Below are 21,895 nucleotides of genomic sequence, written 5' to 3'. Positions count from 1 at the left end.
AAAACTACAAAGCACTAGTGCAAGAAACTAAAAGAGACCTACATAAGTGAAAAAACATACCTTGCTCATGGATAAGAAGACTTAACATAGTAAAAATGTCTATTCTACCAAAAGCCATCTATACATACAATGCACTTCCAATCCAAATTCTAATGACATTTTTTAAAGTGATGGAGAAACAAATCACCAACTTCATATGGAAGGGAAAGAAGCCCCGGATAAGTAAAGCATTACTGAAAAAGAAGAAGAAAGTGGGAGGTCTCACTCTACCTGATTTTAGAACATATTATACAGCTACAGTAGTCAAAACAGCCTGGTATTGGTACAACAACAGGCACATAGACCAATGGACCAGAATTGAGAACCCAGATATAAATCTATCCACATATGAGCAGCTGATATTTGACAAAGGCCCAGTGTCAGTTAATTGGGGAAAAGATAGTCTTTTTAACAAATGGTGCTGGCATAACTGGATATCCATTTACAAAAAATGAAACAGGACCCATACCTCACACCATGCAAAAAAACTAGCTCCAAGTGGATCAAAGACCTAAACATAAAGACTAAAACGATAAAGATCATGGAAGAAAAGATAGGGACAACGTTAGAAGCCCTAATACAAGGCATAAACAGAATACAAAACATTACTAAAAATGACGAAGAGAAACCAGATAACTGGGAGCTCCTAAAAATCAAACACCTATGCTCACCTAAAGACTTCACCAAAAGAGTATAAAGACCACCTACAGACTGGGAAAGAATTTTCAGCTACGACACCTCTGACCAGCGCCTGATCTCTAAAATCTATATGATTCTGTTAAAACTCAACCACAAAAAGACAAACAACCCAATCAAGAAGTGGGCAAAGGATATGAACACACACTTCACTAAAGAAGATATTCAGGCAGCTAACAGACACAAGAGAAAATGCTCTCGATCATTAGCCATTAGAGAAATGCAAATTAAAACTACGATGAGATTCCATCTCACACCAACAAGGCTGGCATTAATCCAAAAAACACAAAATAATAAATGTTGGAGAGGCTGCGGAGAGATTGGAACTCTTATACACTGCTGGTGGGAATGTAAAATGGTACAACCACTTTGGAAATCTATCTGGCATTTCCTTAAAAAGTTAGAAATAGAACTACCATACAACCCAGAAATCCCACTCCTCGGAATATACCCTAGAGAAATAAGAGCCGATGTATGCACACCCATGTTTATTGCAGCACTGTTTACAATAGCAAAAGGCTGGAAGCAACCAAGGTGTCCATCAATAGATGAATGGTTAAATAAATTATGGTACATTCACACAATGGAATACTACGAATCGAGAAAGAACAGTGACGAATCTGTGAAACATTTCATAACATGGAGGAACCTGGAAGGCATTATGCTGAGTGAAATTAGTCAGACGCAAAAGGACAAATACTGTATAAGACCACTATTATAAGTTCTTGAGAAATAGTATAAACTGAGAAGAACACATTCTTTTGTGGTTATGAGAGGGCGAAGGGAGGGAGGGTGGGAGAGGGTTATTTACTGATTAATTAGTAGATAAGAACTACTTTAGGTGAAGGGAAGAACAATACTCAATACAGGGAAGGTCAGCTCAACTGGACTGGACCAAAAGCAAAGAAGTTTCTGGGATAAACTGAATGCTTCAAAGGTCAGCGGAGCAAGGGCGGGGGTTTGGGGACTATGGCTTAAGGGCACTTTCAAGTCAATTGACATAATAAACTCTATTACGAAAATATTCTGCATCCCACTTTGAACTGTGGTGTCTGGGGTCTTAAATGCTAACAAGCAGCCATCTAAAATGTATCAATTGATCTCAACCCACCTGGATCAAAGGAGAATGAAGAACACCAAGGTCACACGATAACTATGAGCCCAAGACAGAAAGGGCCACATGAACTAGAGACTTATATCATCCTGAGACCAGAAGAACTAGATGGTGCCCAGCCACAACCAATGACTGCCCTGACAGGGAGCATAACAGAAAACTCCTGAGGGAGCAGGAGAACAGTGGGATGCAGACCCCAAATTCTCATTAAAAGACAAGACTTAATGGTCTGACTGAGACTAGAACAATCCCGGTGGTCATGGTCCCCAAACCTTCTGTTGGCCCAGGACAGGAACCATTCCCAAAGACTACTCATCAGACACGGAAGGGACTGGACAATGGGTTGGAGAGAGATGCTGATGAAGAGTGAGCTACTTGTATGAGGTGGACACTTGAGACTGTATTGGCATCTCCTGTCTGGAGGGGAGATGGGAGGGTAGAGAGGGTTAGAAACTGGCAAACCGGTCACGAAAGGAGAGACTGGAAGAAGGGAGCAGGCTGACTCATTAGGGGAAGAGTAAATGGGAGTATGTAGTAAGGTGTATATAATCTTATATGTGACAGACTGACTTGATTTATAAACTGTCACTTAAAAAAAAAAAGCACAATAAAAATTACTTAAAAAATATTATTTCACTGTATTGTGACTTCTTAGCTTTATGCTGAGGTAGTTAGTCCTTTCAGCTTCTTTCCCTGAAAAATTGGGTGTGTGTGCACTGCGGAGGGTGGGGGTGGAGGAGCTTTCCTGTCACTCCTTGCTCTTCAAGGTCAAGAAATCGGAGGTTGTACAAATGTCTTCAGAGCAAAGCTGACTTTAGGGCTCTGCTTTCCTCTTTAGGCTCCTGCTTTCACTTAGTTTTAGGACTCTGAGTACTCCTTATTTTCTTGCCAGCACACCAGTGCACTTTACAAGTTGTGTTTTAGATTTTATCCAGCATTTTTATTTGTTTTTAGCACAAAATCAGTCAGAATATCTGGTATGCCATTCTGTTGGGAGAAAAAAAAAAAAAAAAAGGCTGATATATCCCTCACTTAAAAGAGAAAGAGAGAGAGAAAGAAAGAGGAGAGTTTTTCTGTTATTATAATTCCATTTTGAAAGTAGAGAAACTGTTTTGGACCAGTTGTTCTCTTTTAAGTAAGCATGGCATATTTAACATCAGCAGCGGCCGTGATGATGAAAAGATGGCAAGCACCTTCAGGACTGCATTTGAGATATTGACAATTATATATCATGGCATTAGTTAAGCAGGGTCACCAGTGCTAATTATAGATTTAGTGGTGTGAGAGTCTTGGGATATTCCTTTGAGTTACTAGCCACTTAGAGTTTGTACTGCACAAACTGAAGAATAAGTGACTGAAAGCATAGAGAAACGGGTACTAGTTTACTTTGGAGTTATCTGGGGGAAACGAGAATGATTAAGAGATTGAAAACTATAAAAGATTTAGCTCAGGGCTAATAATAAATGCTAGTCCCTATTGCTACATCTGTGGGCAACATCATTAATCCAATCACAATACACCCTCCCCTGAAACAAGAAGATGCCTCAGGATCCTTCTCAGCACAATGTTTTTGGCCTACAATGTCAAACAACCAGAGCAGGCAGGCAAGATGAAAACTACCAACATAGGGGACAGTTTATGATAAATTTTGCCTCCATTCTTCCATTTTTCAACAGGGAAGTCGTTAGCAACAATAGGTGCAGTGGGGAGAAAGAATGCTTTCAATTTTCTAACTTCAGTCTTTTGGAAGCTCTTTTACCTGTGATCACACCCACATTAATGCTATACAAAGTAATTGTAATTGACTATAGAGAAACCCAACTAATAACAGTGAAAAAGGAAGGTTTATTAACAAACTCTTCAAAAAAATAGAATTTTGCTCTCAAATTCTACACTTTGATCCAGATTTGAAAATAAATGCATTAAGAGGTTTTCAAATTATAGTCGTTTTTTTTTTTTTTTTTTTCTTCTTTTTATCTACAATGAGAGTAATGTCTATTGACTTGAAGGAAAAAAGATTACAATTCCACCTTTTGGGCCTTTCCTCCACCTATCCCTTTTGCCTATTGGCTTCTGTTCCAGATCTTTCCATGGTTTATTTCTTCTAGTTCTTCAGTTTTTGGTTTAAATGTTACCTCTTCTCTGGTTATCTAAAGTAGTTTTCAACACCAACAATGCATTCTCTAGTCATTTATCCTCTTTATTCAGTTTATGGCAAGTAGTTCTTTTGTGTTGTTGTTTGTTTAATGATTATTTCCTGTCTCAGAACATAAGTCCTGAGAGGTCAGGACTTTGATTGTCTTGCTTATTATGAATCCTTGGCATCTGCAACAGTACTTAATATAAAGTAGTTACTTAGTGATATTTCTGAAAGAATTTATATGAGTAAGAAATATATTAGAATACTACTTACTGTATAATTTTGACTGATGAAGTTAGTTTTATAAAGGAATTTTTTTGACTCTCATGGTAATGAGATGAAGGGACCACATTTCTCTATAACAGAAAATATTTAGGAGTTTAAGTTAAAAAAAAAAAAATGTGGTGGTTGGGTGAACAGACACATGAGCCTAGGTTTGAATTTCAGTTTTGCCACTTACTAACTGTGAGACCCTGAGAAAGGTACTCAACCTTTCTGTTCCTCAGTTTCCTTACCTGTAAAATGACAATGAAATGCCAGAATTAGAGGAAAAGTAAATAAGTTAATGTGCGAAAACCACTTAAAATGAAGTCTGTTGTTTGGAGGCATTCTGTAAAACTTATCTATTTGTGTTGCATATAAAATGACTGTAAAAGTACCTTTTGAGTGTGTCCAGTTAACGTTTTATAACTTTCTTCATCTGGCGGGAGGAAATAAGAATACCTTCCTCAGAAGGATCACTATGAAGATGAGATGTGAAATGTTTAGGATAAGGCCTGGAATATATAATACACTGTAACTATAGCTCTTATTAGACATTTTCCTCAAGTGATTTTTATTTATTCATTTACTGTCTTTATTCTCTATTGTTCTCTGTTCCAGTCTGTGATTTTTATTCGTGACAGAAATTCTCATGGGCAGGAGGTGTCAGGATACATTGACTATGCCCACAGGCTAAAGATTGAAGATTTTGAAGTCTACTTTAGTGGGAAAAAAAGACTTCTTCCAAAGCCCACAGATCTGAGGTAAATTGTACACATTTTCACATACCTTTAATAAGAGAAGACGGTCCTAAGAGGCAAGGATGAAGGATTTTTATTTTATGTTCCATATTCTGCCTAGAATGCTAAAGTACGTATAGTAGGTATGTGACAAGACTGATTATGAGTAAATAAATAAATACATTTTCAAACAAGGAAAGAGCATAGATGCATTTTTACTTTAACAGTCTGAGGAAGGAATCTTTTCAGAGACAAGATATCAAGTAAATTCTCAGCAACATTCCTTTTTAATGATAAGTAAAGCCTATAAATTGCTAACCTTATAAGGCTCTTGCAGCACTTGGGACTCAATCTGACAAGAAATGTCAAAAGCAGTCCATCTAACATTTTCTCCTCCCACTTTTCTTTGGCCACCTGCCAAGGTGCAGGCCTCTGGCCTGCTCACCCTCATTTTCTCTCATCACTGTCCTATTCTGAGATTCCTTCCCACCCATCATTCTTTTTACTGTTGACTCCTCACGCTTTCCTCTGGAACCCTCATCCCATCACGTAGGATCTATTCTATACTACCAATCTATTCGCAGATTGATCCCCATACCCTCTTCTGAAGAGCTCTCAATCTAAAAATTTTTATTCTGATATGTCTCACTTACCATAGAACACAAAAGGAGAGACAACATTCTGCTTTAACTCTCTATTGCTGTCGCCAGATCATGATTTGACACTTGTAACGACACTCTGCTTCTCTGAAGTCCCTGCCATCCTCTATCCATCCTCATTATTATCATCTGAAAATTTCCTATCCATCACTTTAGAGGAATCACCATTTTTCCTACTCAACCTAGGCACATGGCATATCATTTAACTTTCTCTGGCAGCAATCCCTACTCTCTGTATCTTCTTGTCTGTAATTATATCTGTCCTGCTAATCCTCTCAAATAGATTGATCCACACATCCTTTTCTCTGCACCTATAGCTGAATACCTGGGCACTGCTGAAGAAAATTTGAGGAAATTTCACAAAAGTGGTAATGGTTGCTACTAATAGTTTGTGGTTTCCAACCTCAGCTGGGCCCTTTGTGGTCTTTAGCCAGTCTCTTATATGCTATTTCTCAACTTCCACTTCCACCCCTTCTACAAATAATATTTTAAAGCTTTGCCAGTCTCTCACATTCCTTTTTTTTTTTTTCCAACAGTTGCCCTCTCTCAATACATGATTTGCCTCATATTTCAGAGAGTATTCCATCTAAACATGAAAACTACCAACTGATCTGTCTTTCTGTCAACCTTTCTTGTTGGCGAAAGTCTCCCACAGAGTGCCTTTCTGCTTAGTTCCAGTCACAGTTTCATTCTGCCAGCCACTGGCCTCTCAGCGAGCTATCTACACTCAGAACAGTGGTGCTCCTGACAGTAGAACACCACTGCCATCTTGTCCTTTATCCCTACTCTCAGAAGGTCATTTTGCTGCAAGCTTGGGCACATTCTCCCAACACGGTAAGGCTCAGGCTTCCCCAAGAACCACAAGGAAATAGGTGACATAGGAGTGACTAACGATTTTCTGGTGATTTTTCTGAAACAAAATAGATCTGATCCAGGTGGTTGCACTCTGTCTTTAGAAACAGCTTTTCCTTGGGAAAAAAAAAGTTACTTCTTACTAAGTGAATACTCCTCTATGAATGCATCTACCAGATTTAGAGCAGAAAGTTTCCTTGTCTCTTTGGTGCTAATTTATCCAAACTTGGTTTTGATGTTTTTCACACCCCTTTCCATTGAAGCCATACTTCATCTGTCGTTTCCTCTTTTTTGTAAACTTTCAAGCTATCATTTTATACTGGCTTCTTTATCTTGTCACACATTTCCTCTAAACATGCTGAAGCAGTTTATAGTAAAGAAAGGAAGTCTATTCTATACTCCAGTTATTGCCCTGTCTCTCCTTCACTTTCCAGCTAAACTTTTCAAAATAACAAATGTCTTCAGTTCTCACTTCTCCCTATCTCCCCTTCAGTTTCCAGCTCAGCTCCTCAAAATAACAAGTGTCTTCAATTCTCACTTCTCATGCAGGCTTCAACTCATTATAATTAGACCTCTGATTCCATTATTCAAATCAACCTACTCCTTCTAAAACCACCAATGACTGCCAATTTCAAAATTCTAAGAATTATTTTCAGTTCTCATCTTATTTTTGTACCTCATTTGATTAATTATAATATTGATGAATCCCTTCTTCTGTAAACTATGCAAACACTCTAACCTTTTACCCACAGAATCTATCATTGAACTCTCCACTTGTTTATCTCCTAAGTATTGGTATTCACTAAAGTTCATCTTTGGACTTTTTTCTTACCATATACACTCTCCTAGGTGATTTGATCGTTCTTCTGAAGTTCAGTTGTTTTCACCACGACAAATCCAGCACAGTTCTCTTTGTTATTTCAACTCAATTATGCTACTTTCCCTATAGAGAATCTTCTAGGGGTCCCATTAGCACTTAAAACTTATGTTCATAATTAAATTTATTTAATCCCAAAGCGTACGGTTGCTTCTGTATCCTCTATTTTGTCAAATGGTACCACCCTTGCAAATGAAGGCAAAATCCAGATGTTTTTCTAAACGTGTTGCTCTCTAACACCACCTATAACTAGGTTCATTTAAAAACACTAGATATTATTGCCTTCACAGCTTTTTTATGCTAAAGTAAATGTAAGATATGTCTTTTCACCTGTAAACACTTCAGTGAGCATCTTTAAAGATAATAACCATCATGACATTATCATACCTAACAAAATAATTTCTTAATATCATCTAATCTCTAAGTCCTTATTAATATTTTATCTGTTGTCTGAAAGCTATCTTTTTAAAATTAGTTTGTTAAAATAAAAATCTACACAAGATTGTGTTTTGTATTATGTCTCTGGCAACTTCTTTTTTTATAACAGTTCCTCTCTGTTTTTTTGAATCTTCTGTGCTGTTGGTTTTTTAGAGAAACCAAGTCATTTGTGCTAAGAAACGTCTTAAGTTCTTAAATTGATGAATCAATTCCATGATGTTGTTACACTCCATCTGTGATCACCAATTTCTTATAAATTGACTTGATTAAATTGAAAAGTTTTTCTTTTTTTTTTTAGGTAAGAATTTTACTATGTGATACTCTGAAGTACCTATTGCCCCAATTTTAGAAGTTATAAGAAAATGATCAGTGTGTTCAGATGGTGTCAGCCTGATCACTCCATTATAAAGTTCTCGTGAAGTTTCACCCAATGCTTTTAGAATCCATTAATGAAAGTTGCCTAAATATGTTTACTAAGGTTTGCAAAATGGTAATTTTCTAATTCTATTATTCATTTTGCGTGTAATGGCTAGAAGTATTCTGTAGAGAATAAATTTTCTTCATCATTTGATAACGCTGAAATGCAATTCATACAGATAGATGAAATAAATATTTTATTATTTCCCTTAATTTATGAAAAAGAAGTAAAGCCAAAAGACCAAAAGAATATACAAGATAATGCCAAATTGTTTTTCAAAGTGGTCATACCAGTTTATCCATCCATCAGCAGTGGTATATAAATGACCTGTTAGCTGTCATTCTAACAAACATTTGATGTTATCATTTTTTTTTTTCCTCTCTGGTGAGTATAAATGATACCTCATTGTGGTTTTAATTTTAATTTCCATGAGTTGTAATCAGACGAGGCATTTATTATCTGCTGTTCAAATTTCATTTCTATGAAGTACCTATTTAGACTTTTGCCAATTTTCTGTATAATTTGTCTTTCCTTGCAGATTGTAGGAATTATTTTTATTTATTTTAGGTATTAATTCTTTATCTATTATGTGTTTTGAAAAATATCACCCACCTTCCAGTGGATCATTCTTTTCTCATTTTCTTTACATTCACTTTTTTTTTTTTAGGCCTCTGAACTAATGTGTATTTTAACATTACTCATTTAGGACAGGTACCACAAGATTTTTTGGCTTTCATATGGGTTATAATATTCCATAACTTTCAATCAACACAGGTGTCCGCCAGTACTTTCTCTCCTGCCCCTACTTTTCTTTGCCCAAGTCCATTGCTGGCTAAGTTGCTCCCAAGTCTTGGAGTGCAGGGCTCCTCACCCAAGATGGAAGATCATCCGTCTCTCTGACCCTGTGATATGTTTTGTCATATTCCCCCTGAAGTGACAAAATGCATCCAGCTTCTCACAAAGTTTCTCAGAAAAGCAATGTTTTCATCTTCTGTGAGCACTGGCACAGCTAAACACACATATAGCTACACAAACAAGTAATGGTGTGTAGGCATTTTTTTTTTTTTTTTAATTACAGTCTAAATGCATTCTTCAAAGAAAATTTCTGTAAAGAAAACCCAGTCTTAGGGGTTTAGTGTGGCAGTTGAGGGTTTTGCTGTGACATGAGACAGACCAGTTTACACTGACATTCAATGATTAAAGTTCTAATTTTAATGCATCTTATTAATATTTTCCTCTGTGATTGGCACTTTTTGTGTTTTGTTTAACACATTCCTGTATTTTCTGAGGTCATAAAGATATTTGCTTATAGATTATTATAGTTTTGCTTTTTATTTTATATATTTAATCTATCTGGAATTGACATTGTTTATGATGGTTAGGTAAAAGTCCACTTTTTATTTTTGCTTTTCCATATGGCTAAGTGTTTGTCCTAGCAACATTCATTGAAAAGTCTGCCATTTCCCCACATTTGCAACACCAAATCTGACATAAATCTATCCCTGTATTTGTGTGGGTTTGTTTCTGGGCTCACTTTTCTATTTTGTTGGTCTTTCCCTGAATAGAATCTGGCTTATTTGTTATATTTTCGTAATAATTATACTTGAAATAAAGAAAAGCAATTCCTTCATCTGGTTTTCTTCTTCAGGAGTGTTTTGACTATGCTTGCCATTTCCTCTTGCATATAAATTTTAGAGTCAACTTGTGAAGTTTCACCAAAAAAAGTGAATTTTAATTGAAATTTCTTTGAAGTTATGATCGTGCATTTAATTGCCATCATCATATTGAGTCTTCCCCTCTATAAACATGTTAATGCTTTCCATTTATTTATACCTTTTTCCAAGACGTATTTTAATAATACTTATATTATTGGTTCCTTTTAATGATATTTTATAATTTTCTCAATTAAAATGTTTTATCATCCCCCACCCCCATCCATTGTGAGGATGGTGCAGGACTAGCAGTGTTTCATTCTTTTGTACATAGGTTCGCTGTGAGAACTCGACTGCAACTAACAACAACAAACTGTAGGTGCCAGGTAATTTCACACCTTTTAAACAAAATTAGCTCTATTTCAATAATTCCATTAGATAATTTTACCACATGAGTCTGATTTAGACCATCTATCAGAAGCAAACTTCAGACTTTGCACTCAAAAGATTCCATGCTAATAAATGACTTAAACAGTTGTTACTAAGGGAGAAAAATCCCTTATTATACGTAGTTCCATATTTAGTTTGATTCAGAACTAAATCAGGCAGACAAACACTTAATAAGAGATTTCATAAGGCCTCTTTCTATTTACTTACCTTTGGCATGCTATTTTATTCTGAGTGTGTAAGATAAGACATTAGTTTTTTGGTTAGAATCCTGTCTTGAATTTTTACCGTGGAAAATATAAACGTCAACAGAGCTGCAGCTATTATGAAATGCAGCAATGGAAAGGTCTTTGTGAACTTGATTATCTTGTTAGTTCAGGTTCCATCTTGATCATGTCTTTATTTCCAATACCTTCACCAGCATAATTGTGAATTTTACAGTTTACCAAGTTCTTTCACAGTTCCCCACCACAGCTCCATGACGTAGGTATGACCAGCATTATTCTTGCCATCTGAGAGAGGAGGAAACAGAATAAACTACTTGCTTAAAGTTCATAAACTAAATGGTGGTGTGGCGAGAGCATGTTCTTAGGCATTTTGGCGCCCAGTTCACTGCTCACCTCCACAACATTATTCTAGGTTAAAGCTTTGATATCCAAAGGACTTCTGCACAATGTAGAATCCTTGAATTATATTCTGCCCCACATTTAGTTGTTAATATATGCAAGTTTAAGTATTTGTTGAATAAAGACCTAAGGCTGGACTATATAGCTCTAGCCATTGCTTGGATAGGATGGTCAGGAGGAAATGAAAAATTTCTCTTCATGTTTCCTTTGGGAGATACCATTCAATATTCATAACCTTGACCAGAGAATGCCTCTAAATATTAAAGCTTTCAGAGGTATTACTGTCAAATTTCTGTCATAATCCTATTATCTGTTTTATTTAAAGTGTTTAAAGTTCAAAACCCTGAACTTAGAATACAATATCTTTCCTATCCTGTGCTTAAGAGCATTCTTATGAAAACATTCCAGTAACATATCACCATATTGGCAGGTTCTATAGTTAAAGCAAAACACATAAAAAGGAGGAAAATGATCACAGTGCTTCTGCAGATGGGTTATAAAATATTGCCTTTTTTTACAGTCATCATTATTTCACATTAAATGTGATAAAGCATTAGAATGTATGTTTAGTCTCTTTGAGTGAGAAAGGATGCTGATCCTAAGTGACTTGCCAGAACCCTTTTGTCTCTTACTACTCAAAGTATGGTTCATGGACCAGCAGCACTGATCACCTGGGAGCCTGTTAGAAGTGAAGCATCCATCTCAGGCTCTACCCCAACCACTGAGTCAGAATCTGCAATTTAACATGATCGCAAAAATATCCATATGCATATTAAAGTTTAGAAGCATGCTCTAGACCTGTGCTGTCAAATAGGATAACCACATGTGGCTATTGACCACTTAAAACTTAGCTAATCCACATTAAAATGTGCTGTGAGTATAAAATATATACCTAATTTTGAAGACTTAGCATGAAAAAAGAAAGCTTAAAATATCTTATTAACTAGAAGTCAAAGATCAAATAGAGATCTATAGAACTCTAAATTCTCTGTTTTTTTTTTTTTTTTTCAAACAATGCATTATTCTACTTAAGACTTTGTATAATTAGGACATTGTCTATTTAGGACTTTGTCTTCATATTAATTGTGTGTTATAAGAATGTGTTAGATATGTGGGATTAAATAAAATACATTATTTAAATGATTCCACTTATTTCTTTTTTGCTTTTTTAATGTGGCTACTGGAAATTTAAACTTACATATGTGGCTTGCTTTTATGGCTTGCATTATGTTTCCATTGGACAGCATTTCTCTGGTCCACTTGGCCCCAACCCAGAGACTCAATCCCACCTGATTTTTAGGACCAATACATGAAGCCAGAGATCACAAATTAGTAGTTTAGGTTAGGACTGGCTTCAAACATATTTTGTTTGGTCTTTACAAAGTAGAGCCAATGTTAAAAATTGAGCCAATGTTTTAGAAAGAGGGGATTTTACATAAAATATCTGCATTTCCAGATTCTCTGAAGAAATTGAGCCTGCACACTGAGCCTGCATTCCCTCATGACAATCATCATCTAGAATTAAGTGGTAGTCATTCCCTGAGATGGGTTACGTTCTCATCAAATTAACACACAGTCCAGGCATGTGTGCCATTTATCACCCTGTCAGATCCTTCCAGGCATTTGCTTTTGTGACGTCTGGTCTAAATTACTGTCTTAGATTTTAGAAGTCACATTTTGTATTAGTCCAGTCATGGTCTTCTTTGCTCCACCACTATGAGTGGTGCTATGGATTGAATTGTGTCCCCCCAAATTTATGCTGAAGTCCTAACCCCTGGTACCTGTGAATGTGACCTTGTTTAGAAATAGGGTATTGGAAGATGTTATCAGTTAACACGAGGTCATACCAGAGTAGGATGGGTCAGAATTCAACCTGAATGGTGTCCTTATAAAAGCAGAGAAGAGAGGCAAAGAGACAGAGGGAAGATGGCCATGTGACTATGGTGTTATGATACAGCTGCAAGTAAAAATTACCTGGGACTACCAGAAACCAGAAAGACAAGAAAGAATCTTCCTAGAGCATGTGCCAGCCACCACTCTAAATTCGGGCTTTTAGCCTCCAGACCTGTGAGACAATACATTTCTGTTCTTAATAGCCACCCACTTTGTAGTACTTCGCTGCAACAGTACTAGGAAACTACCACAGGTGGTTTTAATTCCAGCTCTTAAATCTCGCTTAGGCTGCTCCATACCCCTGTAGTTAGTAAGACTGGGCAGCATCAGTATCTGAGATGATTACGATGATGATAAAAATTAACTGAACACATATTGTGTGTAAAGCACTGTGCTAAGTAATTTATACACATTATTTCATGTAGCCTTTACAACAACCTCCTAAGTTAGGGGTCATTTTTCACATTTTAACATTTGAAGAACATACATCACAGAGGTATTTAATGGCTTAACCAAAGTTACACACACACACACACACACAAACTGGAAATCTAGGACCACATAGAGATCTGTGCAACCCAAAATTCCGTGTTTTTTTTTTTTTTAATCAATACATTATTTTAATTGAAATATTGTCATGCAAATATATCATTTCCCCCTTTGGTGTCATATTCATTGTCAGGTCATATTTTTTTTTACAGATTTGTATCTCACTTGACAATTCCTAATTTGGGATTGCTTTTCAGAGCTTTAAGCACTCTTGCTGTCCACAGTTAAGACTGGGTAATTTTGGCCATCCAGTACCCGCCCTTGCCACTTCCTCCTTGCAATACACTTGGCAAGAAAAAGCCCTTTGTACTTAACCAGACCTTTATTTTCGGTCACTATGAGTAAGAATTATAGTATCCCACAGTTTTGTGTGTGGAAGAGCTTTGGAGAGAACAACAACAACAAAAAAAAACTAAAAGTGGCCCTTAATTATGGCTTCAGCGTAAAAGTGTTTAAGGAAAAATTGGCTCTGGCTTGTTGAACCTCAGCTATGTCTCAGGATACTCTTAGAATATATTCATTTCCTCTGAACTGTGGTTCATATAATTTTTCTAATATCTATTTGAAACTTTTTTATTAAAAAATTTAATTTTCTAGTACTTTATTCATTTTATCTTTTCTTTACCCAAATTAAACATTAAGTACTATCTTTCATAGAAGAGTCAAAGATAGAGAAGAGAATTCTCAAAAGCTATATTCAAATGGGCCTCCTCCTAAAAACCTGTCTATAAATCCCAAATACACAGGACTAGTGGTTCCTACAAATTTTTACTGAAATATCTGTCTGCATCATTCAATGACAGAATTTCATCTAGGCCCTGTTAAGCTCATTGCTTTCAAAAAAGTCGGAATCCCATAGCAACCATCTGGTAGTCTCTTTAATTGTCTAGAATGTGCTTCCTTAAAGATTATGTCTTTTGGTGAACCATAATTGAATAATAAGAGATCTGAGACAACCTCTAGTTTATTGACAACACTGCCTGTGGTTAAGGCAAGATTACTCTTTACACAAGATTTTTCCAACTTTTTATTATGAAATTTTCTTAAGTTTCAGAAAAGCTTGAAGAACTGTATGATGAATACCAATATAGTCACGATTTAGATTAAACAATAATTAACATTTTTCCATATTAGCTTCAACTATCTAGCTAGCTAGTTAGCTAGCTATATGTTTGTATGTATAGGTCAATATATTGCTGGTAGATTTAGTTCAAAAATCAAAAAATTCATAACTTGGAGAACGCTAGAAAACTAGTGATGATTGAAAATCTAGAAATATAGAGATGCTTGAGTCTAAATCTCACAAATGAGTAGAAGGTTAATTGGCTTGCTTGAGGATAGACAGTAAATCTCACAAATGAGTAGAAGGTTAATTGGCTTGCTTGAGGATAGACAGTAGGTAGATATAATAGAACTGGGACTAATGCTCAGGTCTCCCAACCCCTAGTCCGCATTCTTTTAACATTCTTGTATGCTGCATGTCTACTTATTATTTGTACATATGACTTATACATTTTATTTTTAAAACAGTATTCATTTAAGCTAGGTGGTAAGCAAAAACTAGTTTAGTTTTTCTGATTTATAAATATGATTATGTATCAGTTTAGAAATTTTCCCTTGAATATGACTGAGTTAACACATGCAGAGAAAACTTGAGACTAAAACCATGTGGACTAAAACCAAATCCACCTACAGTATTTACTATGGGAAAATTCTGGAGGCATTCTGGAATTGAACTTAAAAGGAAGATTTACTGCTTTCTCCCCACCCTTATTTCCATTCGCCCTGGAAATTCTACACTCCATGTTAGAAAAATCATCTCAAACTTCAGGAGTCTGGGTTAACATTCAGCAACATCAAATTCTGCTTAAAGAAATAAAACAAAAAAAAAAAAATTAAGGTTCAAGACAATCAAAACCTTCCATGATTAAATGAAAAGTTGCCTGCAACTTTTCCTGTTCTCTTATGTGCATCAACCCACCTCTCCACATAACCTAAGCTTCAGTTATAGAGAATGTCTCTGCCCCCCAGATACATTGTGCTCTTCTATGACTCTCTACTAGAAGTGCCTGTACCCACATGTTCCAGGTGGTGAACCCTTTTTTAGGACAAAATGTTTCATTCACATCTTTCCTTTACACGATGTTTTAGTTCCCTAGGGCTACCATAACACAATACCACAAAGTAGGTAGTTTTAAAGAAAAGAAATTTATTGTCTCATAGCTCTGGTGGCTAAAAGTCTGAATCCAGGGCATTGCAGGGCCATACTCTCTCTGTCAGTTCTAGGAAGATAAGTGTAAAGGAGATTTCCGAATTCCATTTTAAATTGGGTAGTCATGGAAAGCCTCACTGTCAAGTGAATATTTGTACAGATACCTGAAGGAAGTGAGCCAAGAAGACACCCAAGGAGAATAACATTCCGGGCAGAAGAAACAAGGCAGAAAGCCTGAGACAGTCTGTGTGAGAAAAAGTAAGGAGGCTAGGGTGGCTGCATAGGAGTAGCCAAGCGGAGCATGTTAGGAGATCAGGTCAGAGAGGTGACAGGAGCCAGATCCCGAGGGCCTTACAGGCCTTTGTAAAGACTTAGCTTTTATTCCAAGTATAGTGGGATGCCCTTGGGGAGTTTTCAGATGAGGAAGGAGATGATGTGAATTAACTTTTCACGTAACATTTTATCTACAGAATTGAGAGAAGCCTGTGAAGACTGCAAAGATAAAACTGGAGACTGCTAGAACCAAAGTATCCACTTTCTCAATGGCAGCCCTGGGTTTTCTGATCAAGTTGGTGTGGATTAGTGGTTTTCAGACTAGCAGGCATCATCATCACCTGGAAGAAATGTTAAAACCAGATTGCTGGGTCCCATCCCCAGAGCTTTTAATTAAGTACATTCAGAATGGGGCTGGAGAATTTGCATTCTAACAAGTTCCAGATGGATAGTGAAGCTGCTGGTCCAGGGACTACACTTTGAGATCTAGTGGTCTAGTAGGATGACTCTTACTTCCTCTTGTCAAATCTAAATACCAGGGCTTCCTGAGGAAAGAGCTGGCTCTACAGAGCTAACTCCAAGGACCCTTCCTCAGCTGCCTCTAGACCTGCAGTGCTATCTCATTAACCAGCTAACTTCTGAACTAAAAAAAAAAAAAAAAAAAACCAAACCCATTGCCTTCAAGTTGATTCTCATAGGAACCCTATAGGACAGAGTAGAACTTCCCCCATAGGGTTTCCAGGGAGAGCCTGGTGGATTCGAACTGCCGACCTTTTTGTTAGCAGCCGTAGCTCTTAACCACTACACCACCAGGGTTTCCAACTTCTGAAAGCCAAGTGCAAAGGAAAGAGAACCAGATTTCTCTGTGCTGACTTTTCAATGCAGTGAACTTGCCTCTAAGAAATGTAGCCCAAAGCATGTCAGATTATCCTTCCTTCAAATCGATTATCCACCTGACCTGGGGAAATCCTCTCGTGCAAAAATGCTGGAGGAATATGCTTTTCTTTAAAATGTGTCTTATTTATATTTGTAGCCCTGATGCCTACCAAAGACCTGTCACCTGTAGGCACTTCCTAAAAATCTATTACACGAATAATTTGAATGAAATGAGTGATTTTTACTGAGGGAAAATTTTACCCAATTTTGGAAGATTTTGTAAATTTAAGTTTTTCTTAAAAAAAATTTTAGCTTTGAGAGGATAAGGTATTTTGGCATTGTGGAAGACTATCCAAATACAAGAGGAAAGTTGTATATTAATTTTACTCATAGTAGATATTTGTTTTTAGTAATCTTGTATATCTGGCACAACAACCATAAAACTGTAGCTTTTAATACTATAACAGTTCCGTCAAAGGATTATTATATTTATATTAGAATCTACTGGATGATGACAGGTTTTTCTTTTTAATTTATATCATATTTTAAGTATGGATATTTCCCACTGATTCACAAAATTTGTTTTGCTGGTAGGACTGAGTTTCCACTAGGTTTCAGGCTGTCAGGAAACATTAGAACCTTTTCACAAGTGTTCTCCAGATCAAATTCCATCTCACCACATGAAGTAAAACTTAGAGAATAATTAAAATTTTAGTATAATCATTCTTTCATTATTTCCATAAATACCTAAGTGTATAGTACGTGACATGAACAGTCTCTGATTTTTCCAGTTTTATTATAGAAATGACTTTTATTTATAAATTAAAATTCCCATTGGGTTCTATTCTGTTTTATAAGAGTATGTTGGGCACAAAGTTGCTACCTCAGAGCTTACGCATAAACATTAGAACTTCAACTGCCAGAATACTTATTAAATTCATTCTGTTTCTGCTAATTTAGGAAATTGAGTGTAAACAATGCACAGTTTCTCCAGACAATATATGAATTCATTTCTGAATATTACAACAAGTTTCTCACATAAAATATTTTTAAAACCTGAACAACCATTAGAAAAAACAAGTTGGTTTTAAAGATTTTGTTGTGAAGAGAACAATCTAAGTATCATTTTTATTTACCTGCACTTACTTTTAGGGGTAAAAGTAAAAAAGTCACCTTAAAAGAGCTAAATAATCCAGCGCATATTTATGACCTTTCAATCTGTGTCCACGGACAAACTTGAGAAGGATGTAGCAAAAACCCTGGTGCAATTACGTCTATGAGTCTACCGTTTGCTTTTGAGTTGACTCTGACTCATAGCAACTCCATGTGCGTCATAGTAGAACTGTAATCCATGAGATTTTCAATGGCTGATTTTTCAGAAGTAGATCACCAGGTGTTTCTTCTGCGGTACCTCTGGGTAGACTCCAACCTTTTGATTAGAGCTGCCAAGCACATTAACAATTTGCACCACCCAGGGACTCCTCAATTATGTCTTACGCTTGTCTATTTCCAGGATCAGATCCAAGAACTTCCAATGTTTTCATATGTAATCACAAGCACCCTCAACTAAAGTAGCTCAGTCTAACTATGGTGCTCCTCTGTATTCGAATTCAGGAGAAAAATGATCAATATAACTCTTTGATTGCCTGACTATTGTACTTTCCCAGAATTATGTGTTATTTAGCTATGGAAATAGCAATATGAGGCATATATTCAAATTCTTACACACACACAAAGATAGTAATGACTTGTTAACACATTAGTGTTCTGGGTCATTTATGTTCAATCACCCATAAATTTGAAACCTCCTAACAGAAAGATACCTAACTTTTTAGTGACATGGATCTAAAAATCCTCATCCCAACATTTTTATTCTCTTAACACTCAGAATGTTTACTTGCTGTCAGTATTTCTGATTGATTTTTATTTCATTTTTACATAGTCATTTTGGTTTTTTTAAGAAAGAGTATGAACAAGATAAGCCCTCAAGCTGTTTAATTCTGACTCGTGAATATGCCTTACAATCTGGTAACATGTGCATGTACCTCTGTGCCAAAATTTAATAGAATGAAGAATGGAGTAATAATGGCACTTTCGTAAGGAGATAAGTTTCTTAGTCACATCCCAGAATTCACCCTATCTTGTCCCCCTCTTACCTTCAAATAAAGCAAAGCAATAAACAAGTCCAAACATGAAAAGGCAAGTCATTGGGAATGCCAATGTACCTTATTAGTCCCTCTAATCTCTATTCATTATCATCCATCTGAGTAGAAGTCTGCAAAATCAAACCTCTGGGATTTTTATAATTTATACTATAGGGTACACTGGGCCTGAAAGTCCTTTGCCTGTCATGCACTGTCTAGAAAATTAACCTAAAGGAAGAAGATAGAAAGGAAAGGAAGGGAAAAGAAAAGGGGAGCAAAAAGGAAAAGAACGAGGGGATTAGAATCCATTCAAATAGAAAAGAAATAATATAGCTTGAAGTTTATTGAAATATCTCTAAATTGGAAAGTCTTCTTGAATATTTTCTGTGTGAATTCCTGAAACTGAGTCAGTTAAATAAGACTCATTGCTTTGGTTCTTCAACTGACATTTGTTTAAGTCACTAAATACCCTGTAGAGTTGGTTAATCAACCTTTAGTAGGTAAGAACAGAATTAGAAAAGTTCTCAATGTACTGAAAAGGTCAGTTTCTTTTTTTCCAGAACGTATAACTTTATGCTGTTCATAAATCTAAGTCTTGTCCCCACTGCTTTTCTGTGAATATATATCATTTGAAGGATGCAGAGCCAGGTAATGTCTGATGTTCTTCTCTGTTCAAGTTCCCTTGAATACTTTCTCAAAAAATGTGTAGCAATGAGAATTGTCCCAAAGAGATCTGAGCCACTGTTTTTGTGAAAGCCATATAGGAGCAGCACATAGTTTAAACTTGTCTAAAGATGAAAATGAGCTATTTAACTCATCTGGGAAACAGCTGTGCAGAACTGTGGAAGGCAGTGGTAAGGAAAAACCATCATTAGGTAAACAAAGCAACAGAAAGATGGTAAAAAGGGTAAAGGAATAAGAAATTAGAATCCATTCAAACAAAACTTATTTGGATGAATGAGGAACAAAGTATTTTCCTGCCAACTCAGTAAATGTTTAATCTAGAAAACCATGCTTTCACATCTGGCTTATGTTTAATATTCCAAATATGATAGTTTTCATTTTTTGTTTTGTTTTTAATGTAAATTTCAGTTTATTAATAAAAATAAAATAAAAATCAGTGGAGAAATGTAGGATTCAATACTGCAAATGTTAGCTATTTCAAATAAAATACCACCTGCTCTCTTCCATGTATTAACTGAATCCTTTACAGATCATTGTAAATATAGGAAATAATAAACATTTATATAATTGGAATATGAAAAAAAAATTTTTTTTTTAAGAGCACAAGTGATATATATAAAAAATAAAAATCTTGACCAGATGAGTAGTTGTTTTTGAATGCTTGTACAGCATGATTTTCAAAGTGAGTATAATTCATTTAAGAGAAAGAAGTAAAAGTTATTCATTTATGTTTACTTGTTTGAGGAAGGCATTATAATGTCTGTATACTGAAAGAAACTAGTTATGCACTGAATTATTACTCTATTTTCTGCAGAAGGACTCTGAGGGAGCAGTCTGCCCTTCAAGTCAGTCACACAAACTAACATGTGGCTTCCTAGGACTTCCTGACCCTTCTTTCCAGGGCTTAAAAAAAGTCAGATCACATGTAAAGCAAATAACTCCACAAAAAGAAGATAAGTAAAATTCATTTCAAGTTTACCTACCTGAGATGAAAAATAAGTAAGTTGAGCATGAATTTTGCTCTGCTTCAAAAAATAAAGATAAAACATTTGTGAGTTTATAACACATTTTCACACTCATTATGTAATTTTAATGTCCGTTCACCCATCCTTTCATTTCACCTAGTAATGATAACACAATGACTTGAAATAATAAAATGTAACCTACTATTCTAAAAATGATAAAATATCTACAAAGTATTACAGAAAAACAAATGCAAGTGTGATTTAGTAATCATTTGGGGGAAAGTATTTTTTTTTTTTATAGGAAAGGCTGTTGCAAGAAAACAAGCTAAAACTAAAAAACCAAACTTGTAGCCATCAATTCGGTTCCAACTTAAAATGACCCTATAGGACAGAGTAGAACTGCCCCATAGTGTTTCCAAGGAGCGCTTGGTGAATTTGAATTACCCACCTTTTGATTAGCAGCCATAGCACTTACCCACTATGCCGCAGGAAAAGTGGGCAGAAGCTACTCTGAACAAGATGATCATGGGGAGTCTCCTTGAAGAGGTGAGATTGAGGCTTATTCCTTAAAGATAAGAAGTGTTTCTTAGCTTCTCTTGTGAAAAAAAAGAAAAAAAAATTTTCTCATGTGAAGGGTAGGAAAATGATGATCCTAGATAAATAGATCATTCAGAGTCCAGTTAGAGAGCAAGGATTCTGGAGCCAAATCGGGTTAAAAATCGTCTCTGACCCATACTTGCTTTGTGATCTTAGACACATTATTCACATTCTCTTAGTATCTTTAGCTGTGAAATGGGGATAATAGTAATAATACCAACTTAATAAGGCTATTGCGAAGGTTATGAGTTAAGGTACATAGAACCTGGAACAGTGATGTAATATATGTAATATCAAAATTTGCTATTGTTGGTATTTTTTTCCCAATGTTAGCATTGAGTTATCTATGAGATATGTCTAGAGTTTAGCAGTCTGGGGATTCAAATTTGAATCTCTGGGAAGGAATATGATTAGGGAAAGACAGGAAGAGAAGAGATATAATGTGAGAACATAAAATTTTAGATGTTAGGAAGAGGAAAAGAACCCAGTGAACTGAACTGAGAAGGAAGGTACGGTGGCATAGGAGAAAAAATAGAAGACAATTATGCTATGGAATTAAAGAGAAAAAAGTATTTTAAGAGTGAAGAAATGGTGACCTATTGATTAAGATGGGCATTAAAAAATGTGCATTGTATCTGGAAACATGGAGAAATAGTTTCAGTCAAGTGGTGGTGGTATTAGGTCAGGGCAAACCATATTGTGGTGGGTTTAAATTTGACTTGGAGGTGGACAAAAAGACAACA

General features: G+C 35.9%; 1 protein-coding gene across 1 annotated transcript in view; it reads left to right on the top strand.

Moving 5' to 3' along the window:
* CFAP299 (cilia and flagella associated protein 299) overlaps positions 1–21,895 on the top strand; it is an 802,595-nt gene that overhangs the window by 681,160 nt on the left and 99,540 nt on the right. The window contains exon 4 of the mRNA XM_049885915.1: positions 4,872–5,014. Within this exon, the coding sequence (XP_049741872.1) occupies positions 4,872–5,014 (143 nt within the window). The remainder of the gene's footprint in view (positions 1–4,871; positions 5,015–21,895) is intronic.

Source organism: Elephas maximus, chromosome 5 (genome assembly GCF_024166365.1).
Source record: "Elephas maximus indicus isolate mEleMax1 chromosome 5, mEleMax1 primary haplotype, whole genome shotgun sequence".
Taxonomy (NCBI): domain Eukaryota; kingdom Metazoa; phylum Chordata; class Mammalia; order Proboscidea; family Elephantidae; genus Elephas; species Elephas maximus.
This window is presented reverse-complemented; position numbering and strand designations above follow the sequence as displayed.